Genomic DNA, 9546 nt, shown 5'->3' with positions numbered 1-9546 from the left:
CCGGTCTGGGGACACCTCAGCAGTTGAAGAGCCTGAAAGCCTGGTGTGCTCCTGAGAACTTCTCTGCAGTCTCCCCGCACTGCTTTGACTCCTGTTGCCCATGGAGCAGAGACTCCTTTTGAGGATGAACTCGCTCGCTGTGTGACTCTGAGGACAGGCTTGACCAGGCAGTCCAAATGCCAGCAAGACCTCAAACCCACAACAGTGTCCCCTGCCTCTGACTCTGCCTTCCAGCCCCTTCCTCCTAGAGGATTTGGGTTGGGAGGGACCACCAGAGTTCTCCAGGACCACGATCTGCTCTGAGATGGGCTAACTTGACAGTTAGATGAGGTTGGTAGGTGCTTTCTCCAGGAGAGTTTTTTAAGATTTCCAGTCCCCTGCCGCAGTGCTACTCAGTACCATGGGTATTCTATATTTTTTCCCATCAACTCATTTGAAATTTCCCCTACTGCCTCTTCTCCTTGTTGTCTCTTGTCCTTTCCTCCCCTTGGCCCCCACCCAGACCATCCCATCTGCTTTGACTGAGGACAATCACAGTCTCGCCTCCAAGCACAGCCTTGCTGGGATCACTTGGGACCACGCAGGCAGTCTGTGGTGGCCAGCTGCAAGCAGAGCTAGGCACTGCAGGTCCCTATGTAGCGTCAGATGAGAATGTATGGAAACATAACATGACCCAGGGCAGAGCCTGTGGGCCAATGCCAGGGCAGACCTGGGAACAGCAGGGATGAGAAGAGCAGACCTCCAGCAGCTCTTCTCCACACCTGGGCAGGGAGTGATGCACCCAGCAGCGCTCCTGAGCGAGGACGGTGACACAGGATGGGGGGCATTGTGAGCTGCAGTGCTGAGCACCGACCATCTGTGCTGGGTCTGGGAGTCCTGACAGGTGGTGCTGGTGGCTGTAGACTTTGAGAAACCTACAGTCCTGCTAGCAGCAGTGAGTCCCCTCCATGACTGCCAGGAGCTTCTGGAGTGTCGTGGCTCCCATCTGTGTCTCATCCCTCCACTGACCCAGCCCTGCTGCTGTGCATGTGGCCCCACAGCCCCACTGTGCAGGCATCACACAGGACAGGGTGTGTTCTGGGGTGGGGAAACATCCCCCCAACATAGTCCCCATGATAGTCCTTGGTGCCCTGTCTCCCTCAGCTCTCCTGACTGACAGCCTCCCACCAGTCCCCAGACCCTACCCAGACCTGATCCTTTCAACTGGGATCAGCATACGGCCATGCTCTGGGGTCTGATGAGGTCTGAGCCCTCAGAGAGGCCATCTCCAAGCATGTGGAGGAAAAGAAGGTGATCAGGAGTAGTCAGCATGGCTTCACCAAGGGGAAATCATGCCTAACCAATCTGATAGCCTGCTATGATGGAATGACTGGCTGGGTAGATGAGGGGAGAGCAGTGGATGTTGTCTACCTAGACTTCAGCAAGGCTTTTGACACTGCCTCCCATAACATCCTCATAGACAAGCTCAGGAAGTGTGGGCTAGATGAGTGGACAGTGAGGTGGATTGAGACCTGGCTGAATGGCAGAGCTCCGAGGGCTGTGATCAGCAGCACAGAGTCTAGTTGGAGGCCTGTAGCTAGCGGTGTCCCCCAGGGGTCAGGACTGGGTCCAGTCTTGTTCAACTTCTTCATCAATGACCTGGATGAAGGCACAGAGTGCACCCTCAGCAAGTTGGCTGATGATACAAAACTGGGAGGAGTGGCTGATACACCAGAGGGCTGTGCTGCCATTCAGAGGGACCTGGAGAGGCTGGAGAGGTGGGCAGAGAGGAACCTCCTGAAGTTCAACAAAGGCAAGTGCAGGGTCCTGCACCTGGGGAGGAATAACCCCATGCACCCATACAGCTTGGGGGTTGACCTGCTGGAAAGCAGCTCTGCGGAGAAGGACCTGGGAGTGCTGGTGGACACCAAGTTAAGCATGAGGCAGCAATGTGCCCTTGTGGCCAAGAAGGCCAATGGTATGCTGGGGTGCATCAGGAAGAGTGTTGCCAGCAGGTCGAGGGAGGTGATTCTCCCCCTCTACTCAGCCCTGCTGAGGCCACATCTGGAGTACTGTGTCCAGTTCTGGGCTCCCCAGTACAAGAGGGATGTGGCACTACTGGAGCAAGTCCAGCGAAGGGCTACCAAGATGATTAGGGGACTGGAGCATCTCTCTTATGAGGAAAGGCTGAGAGAGCTGGGCCTGTTTAGCCTGGAGAAGAGAAGGCCGAGAGGAGATCTTATCAACGTGTACAAGTATGTGAAGGGAGGGTGTCGAGAGGATGGGGCCAGACTCTTTTCAGTGGTGCTGAGTGACAGGACGCGAGGCAACGGGCACAAACTGAAACACAGACACTTCCATCTGAACATGAGGAAACACTTTTTCACTGTGAGGGTGACAGAGCATTGGAACAGGTTGCCCAGAGAGGTGGTGGAGTCTCCTTCTCTGGAGATATTCAAAACCCGCCTGGACGTGATCCTGTGCAACGTGCTCTAGGTGACCCTGCTTGAGCAGGAGGGTTGGACTAGATGATCTCCAGAGGTCCCTTCCAACCTCTACCATTCTGTGATTGTGATGAGGAGAACATCTTTAAAAAGAGGTCCTACTGCTGTGTGGGGATGTGTCTCCAGGAAAGCTGCAGCCCCCACGGGAAGGCTGCAGTGAGGAAATGCCTGCTGTGGCAGTAGGGGGATGATACTGTCCAGCACTGGGTCTGTCCCCACAAGCTGCTGCCTGACTCCCCTCCCCTCCACTCCCCCTCCACTTGTAGTGTTGGAACGCCAGAGAGGGAAAGGACCAGCCCACAGTGACACTTGGCTGCCACCCTCACAGGAGAGGAGGTTGACATCACACCGTGACTGTGGCCATAGGAGCTGAGCTCTCCTAATGGACATGGGACCCATGGTCTCACCGTGTCTGTACTAGTCTGACCCTGACTCTGTGCCCCTGAGCTCCCTCAGTGTCAGTGCCAAAAGCGACCCTGTAAAGGGAAACTCTTTGCATTGCCCTGGGGGCACCAGAGGGAGCTCAGACTAGCAGGCTCTGAGGTTCCCCCATCTCTGCTGATGAAGGGGGACACCTGGCTTCCTGCTTCAACATGGCCTCTGGGTCAGACTCAAATGAGACATTCCTGAGTAGACGTAACAGGAACCTGATTTTTTTTTTTTTTAAGGAAAAAGAGAAAAAAGAGAAAGAAAGAAAGAAACACAAAACACACAGCCTTGATGCCAGATACCCTGAGGAGTGGATGTACAATGGACAGTTATTGATGCTGACAATGTACCCATTGAACGAGTTTCTTCAGCGCATCTTTGAGCTCCTTGTTCCTCATACTGTAGAGGAGTGGGTTCAGCGTTGGAGGCACCAACGAGTACAGAACAGACAGCAACAGATCCAGAGCTGGGGAGGAGAGGGAGGGGGGCTTCAGGTAGGCAAACATGACAGTGCTGATGAACAGGGAGACCACGGCCAGGTGTGGGAGGCACATGGAAAAGGCTTTGTGTCGTCCCTGCTCAGAGGGCATCCTCAGCACGACTGTGAAGATCTGCACATAGGACAGCACAATGAAAACAAAACACACAAAGCCTAAAAAAAGACTAACCGCACTAAGCGCAACTTCCCTGAGGTAGGCGTCTGAGCAGGAGAGCTTGAGGATCTGGGGGATTTCACAGAAGAACTGCTCCACGACATTACCTTGGCAGAGTGGTATTGTAAATGTGTTAGCAGTGTGCAGGACAGCATTGAGAAAACCACTGGCCCAGGCAGCTGCTGCCATTTTGACACAAGCTCTGCTGCCCATGAGGGTCCCATAGTGCAGGGGTCTGCAGATGGCAACGTAGCGGTCATATGCCATGACTGTGAGCAGATAAAACTCTGCGGAAAATAAGAAAAAGAAGAAAAAGACCTGGGCAGCACATCCTGAGTAGGAAATGGCCCTGGTGTCCCCCAGGGAATTGACCATGGATTTCGGGACAGTGAGGGAGATGGTGCCAAGGTCGAGGAGGGAGAGGCTGAGGAGGAAGAAGTACATGGGGGTGTGGAGGCGGTGGTCACAGGCTACAGCTGTGATGATGAGGCCGTTGCCCATGAGGGCAGCCAGGTAGATGCCCAGGAAGAGCGAGAAGTGCAAGAGCTGCAGCTCCCGTGTGTCCGCAAATGCCAGGAGGAGGAACTCGTTGAAGGAGCTGCTGTTGGACATTTGCTCCTTTGTGGCACAGCGGGATTTTCTGAGGAAGAAGACACATTGACAAGTTAGGACAGACTTCTCTGAGCAAAGCTTTCTCATAACACCCTCCCCCCCCACACACACACCAAACACACACACATTACCTCTCCGCATCTCAGTAGCACCATCATTGATCTCTGCGGCTTGAGCTCTGATTTGTGCTGGCTGATTTTGCCATGCGGAGCAGGGGCCTCTGCCCATGGGCTCCAGAGGAGTCAGCTCTGACCTACAGCACTGTGTACATGGGAACAGGGGGGACTAAAATTTTAAATTACTGACAGTTCCAGTCAGATTTAACCCACTCATAATGTTGAAGGGATTTTCAGGCGAGGAAACGTCTCCTGCCCTGGACCCCCCAGCCTTGAGAGCAGAGGGCTGTGCTTGCTGGGAGAGGAGAGGAGGCCTTGGAGTTGACAGTTTCCTCTCACACTCTGACCATGACTCTGCTGCCTGGAGCCGTCCCTGCGGGGAACTGTTTCTCTGTCCCCACGTCTCTCCCCTCTCAGTGCTCACACACCCCATCCCACCTGCTGGGTGCTCAGCTCTGCCCTGCAGAAACCTCCTGGGGGCAGAACGCTGCCCAGGGCACCTCCGTGTTTGCCAGTGCTATGGAGCAGGGGAGACAAACCTTGGTGAGGCTGGAAAGGTGATGCTGGCTCTGTCCTTAGGCGGAGGGGTGCATGAAGGCATTTGCTGAGTCCCTCCCAGAGCTGCTCCTCTCTCAGTGTCACTGTCTCAGTCCCCTGTCTAAACCTGACAGATCCAATCCCATTTCGCCCTAGCCAGAGAGAATCAAAGTGAAAGCACAGACTCATGACAGCTCCTTCCCTTTCATGTATCTGCTGCCTTGACCTTCCTTTTGGAAAGTCTCCTCCAGAAATGTTCTGGGAGTGAGCTGGAGCTGTGGGCAGCCATGACCCGTTCAGCACCCTCACAGCAGGAGAGAATGAACCTGCCCTGCCAGGGCGTCTCTCCTCCCACCCAGAGCTTCTCCCCACAGTGCTGCGGGGAGCTCCCCAGGCAGGCTGAGCGCTGACCCTCGCAGGCGGCAGAGTCACTGCCCCAGGCACACAGCACCCTGGAGCACAAGGACACTGCTGTGAATTACAGCCCTGCACAGACCTGTGTGCACACACCGGCTGCACACCCCTGCAGCTGTCCCCAAGAAAAAGGAGCAGGATACCCTGTCCCTTTAATGATGTGGAGGCAAATCCCTGTTCTGAAGCGTCTCTGCCTCCTCTGCAAAAGATAAACCAGGAGAGACATCCTTAAAAAACAGATGTGGGATTTGATGGGATGGGTTGGGTTTAGAAGAGCCCTCCAGGAACCTCTACAGCATTGCTCCACAGCCAGAGACTTACCGTGTCAGGGGATGTGAAGATTTCTCCCACAAGGAGCTCTCCTCTCTCCTCCCACTCCACACGGCCTTTCACTTGTCCCTGTCTTCTCTCATCTTCTGGCAGCAATTGCAGACAGAGCCTGGAGCCCTGTTGCTCTTTGCAGAGGAGCTGCTCCTGCACACAGCTGTCTTTGGGCAGTGCTGCCCGGTTGCCAGGAGCTCCCTCCATCCCAGGAGCCTGGCCTCACTCAGGTACAGAGGCCCAGCTGAGCTCATCAATTTCTCTGTCCCTTGTGCTCCCTTCTCCTGAGAAATGTTCACTGAGGTAAAACAAAATAATCACTGATGGTCCCTCTAGAAACAATGCAGAGAGACCAGTCACAGCATTGTTGCTTGTTTCATCAGAGCATGGTTATCTACAAGAGCTGGAAATGTCCCACTTTGGAAATCCATATTCCCATGTTTCAACTAGGCAGGACAGCTAGAAGTGGTCAGGAAGGCAGTTCATTTTCCCATTCTTCAGGTCTTGATGCAGATGAGTCAATCTGGGCATCTCATGCCTGTTTAGAAACCCCTGGGATGCAATGGGATTCAGCTAACTCCCGTGAACTCCACAGACACACAGGAGGTGGGATTCCCCTTGCCAAAACTGAAGTGGGCACAACATAGATGTCTGCATGGGAGCTCCTTGCCTAAGCTCCGGTTATAATCACTTTAGATGGAGGGTGGGAGCCAGTTGCTCACATGCAAACACCTGGTGACCTTGGAAGAGACAGAGGTGGTCCAAGGCATGTGCCAGTGTCTTCTTGCTCTGATGGAGCAACTGGGAAACCCACGTCCTTATGGAGCATCAGCTAGGGGCCAGGTGGAGAATTTCCCTTGGCCATCTGAAATGACCCTAGATGCCTTCTACAACTAGTGTTCCTCTCACTATGAAGCTGAGACATATGAAGATCCCAATGTTACAAACAGCTAATGTAATTCAGTGCAGACACGTGATTTAATGACATAGAAATAGGCCTGCAGGGCCATGTCAAGTGCCTGGGGTGTCCAGCAAAACCACATGTTTCTAGTAGTTCCAGCATGGGACCTCCAGGAAAGCCATGCCTTTTTGGAGTGCTTGCTGGGCAAGTGCCCTAGGGCATCTTGGATTATCTACCTGTACCCAAACAACTGAATACCACCACTGCCTTTAGGCAAAGTCCATCCCATCTACATCCAAGCATGCTGCATAAATGGGAGGCACATCACACCAAGGTCTCCACTCCAGCATCTGCACTCTCAGACCCTTCTTGCTCCCTGCCCTCTGAACCTCTTCTCAACCCTCCCCCTCCCCCTCCGCCCCCCAGATGATGTGAACAGGGGCTGGGCTGATGATGTCCTCAGGGTGGCTGGATCACAGAACCAGGGACCTCTTCAGTGGCACCTTGTCCTGCCTGGAGATTGGTTCAAGCCTGTCACAGGCACCAAGGTGCTGCAGAGTCAGTTCAGGCAGGAAACCCCTCTCCTGCCACTCCTTTGTGGCCCAGCTCTGTTTCTCACTGGCCTTGGACACTGCAGGCTTTGCTCTCTTAGTGGAAATCTCCTTTCACCATTACATTGCCACCTGCTGTCTAGGCCAGCATGTCACCACTTGCAATCAAAGCCTTTGTATTCCTGAGGTCCTTGCTAAAAGTTTTCCCTGTGACAAACCTTCATTCAGCACCACAGCTGAGGTGCTGAAGCCAAAATATATGCAAACATATGGAGCCTGTCCCGGGACTGCCCCATGGTTGGAATAACTGAGATGTGGTGGGATCAGTCGCATGATGGAGTCCTTCAATGGCAGGGTGCAAGTTCTTCAGGAGAGACAGCCAGGGAAGATGAGGAGGGGGATGTCCTATGTGTGAAGGGGTAACTTGGATGTATGGAGCTCTTCCATGGGATGGGCAAAGGGAGGCAGCTCTGAAGGGCAGAGGAGCTCAGGAAAGCCAGCAGGTCATTAAGCACCTATCAAGCACAAGAATGCTCCTTATGAACAGTTTGTAGAATTAGCAGACACCTCTGGACCCCAGCTTGGCTAAATAGGGAGCTCCCACGTGAGCTCCAGGGCAATAAGGCAGCATATGGAAAGGGGAAGAAGGGAGAGGCTGCAAAAGAGGAATTTAGAGATATTGTCCAGCAAAGTAGGGATGGTGTTAAGGAAGCCAAAGCTCCTCTGCGATAGAGACACTTGCAGGGGATGTGAAGGACAGGAAGAAGAGCTACTGCTGCTTCAGTAACAGTAGAAGAATAAAAAAGGAAATGTGGTGTCACTGCTGACTGGGGCAGGGATTCTAGCAAAAGTGAATGCAGATAAGTTTGGGGAAGTCAAGTCCTCCCTGGCTTCAGTCTTCACCAAGAAGGTCTCCTGAGCTGTTGTGCCTAGAGTCAGGACTGCTAAGGAGAAAACCAGCCTGCAGTGCCTAAGTCTCTAGAACTCAACCCAGACAAGCCTATGGGATTGGATGGCTGGCATCAGAGCTGGCTGCTGTGACAGCAGGGCTGCTTGCTGTCATCTTTGAAAGGTTGTGGAGATCAGGGGAGGTCCCAATGAACAGCAGAAGGAATATGTTGTGTCCATCTTCAAAAACAGCCACATGGGCAACCTGGGGAGCTGCAGGCCATTCAGCCTCACGTTGATGAGGAGTGTGTCATGGAGCTGTACTTGTGGAGGAGAGGAGAGTAGTGGATGTCCACTAGACATCCAGATGGGCAAAAAACTGCTTGGATGATCGAGCTCAGAGGGCTTTCATGAATGGATCATGCTTTACCAGAAAGCCAGGTAAAGGTGGGGTATGCAGGGGTATGCACATCCTGTCCTGTTTGAAAGGCTCATCAGTGGGGCAGAACAGCCTGTGCATCAGGACAGGCAGAGACCTGACCGGCAGAGGAGTGACCCCAAGGAGAAGGCCCTGGAAGTTACGGGGGATGGCATATGAGCCAGTGGTGCATGCTCACTGCAAATCAGGCCAGCTGCATACAGGACTGCATTAGGAAGAGCATGGCCACACAGGCAAAGGCAGTTCTTAACTCCCTCCACTCAGCACTGGTGTGGTCATGTCTGGAAGAATGTGTCCCAGTGTGGGCTGCCCAGTGCTGGAGGAATGGGGAGCAACTGGAGAGGGTCCAGGGGAGGTCTGCCCAGATGGGGTTGGGGGCCTGAAGCACACGGCCTGTGTGGAGAGGTTGAGGAACCTGGGCTTCTTTAGCCTGCTGAAGTGGAAGCTAAGGCCAATACCGTAGTCACCTGTAACTGCTTGAAGGGTGGTTTCAGAGATGAGGGAGCTTTTCTTGGGAGTGGGAAAAAGCATGAGATGGGGAAAGAGCCACAAAGTGCATCTTGAGAGTTTCATACTGTATTTCATGTTAAAAGAATGTCACTCGTAGGGTATTGCTGTGATGCAACTGGACACCCAGAGGGACTGCGTGATCAGCCCGTGGCTTTCTGTTTCAAGGAGCCACCAGCAAGGATGGAGGGATTTCCATAAAGGTGAGGAGATCGTGCAGTGAGAGCAAGGTGGGGAAGCAAGTTGGGTGTCTACAGGCTGCAGGGAAAGAGGCACAGGTTTCTGACAGCTTAGGACAGCCTGCATTGGAGATGATGGAGGGCACTGTCAAGGCTGAAAGCCTCCAAAAGAACTGAGGTCATTGCTCCCTTTGCTATGGCTGGTGCATCTGCCACCGAGGCCTACAAGAAGATGATGCTTCCTTACAGCACTGGGCGTTGTTGCTTCCTCACCCCCAGGGATCCCAGGAGGTGTTGTAATGTTGTCCTGCATGAGGCATTGTGCACCCGCCTACCCTCACACTGCCCCTGGAAAGAGCCCTGAACAACACGTGAGGGAAAGGATCACCCTACCCAGGGGCTGGCTGTCAGTGCCTGCTCACTCTGCTTGATAACACACATCAAGGTTGACTTGGCATCACAGCCACCCTCACATTGCCTTTGCCTACCTGCAATCAGGGCCTCCAACTTTCTGCT

General features: G+C 53.6%; 1 protein-coding gene across 1 annotated transcript; it reads right to left on the bottom strand.

Moving 5' to 3' along the window:
* Nucleotides 1–3241: 3241 nt before the first annotated feature.
* Nucleotides 3242–4177, bottom strand: LOC136992999 (olfactory receptor 14J1-like). The gene has a single exon (XM_067303015.1). The coding sequence runs from the start codon at nucleotides 4175–4177 to the stop codon at nucleotides 3242–3244; it is 936 nt and encodes a 311-aa protein (XP_067159116.1).
* Nucleotides 4178–9546: the final 5369 nt, after the last annotated feature.

The sequence above is a fragment of the Apteryx mantelli genome, chromosome 11 (assembly GCF_036417845.1).
Source record: "Apteryx mantelli isolate bAptMan1 chromosome 11, bAptMan1.hap1, whole genome shotgun sequence".
NCBI lineage: Eukaryota > Metazoa > Chordata > Aves > Apterygiformes > Apterygidae > Apteryx > Apteryx mantelli.
The sequence above is the reverse complement of the archived record's forward strand: the minus strand, read 5'-3'. Positions and strand labels throughout refer to the sequence as shown.

What these genes read in the sequence shown, in the direction of transcription:
- LOC136992999 (XM_067303015.1), bottom strand. Translation starts at nt 4,177, where the DNA reads ATGTCCAACAGCAGCTCCTTCAACGAGTTCCTCCTCCTGGCATTTGCG.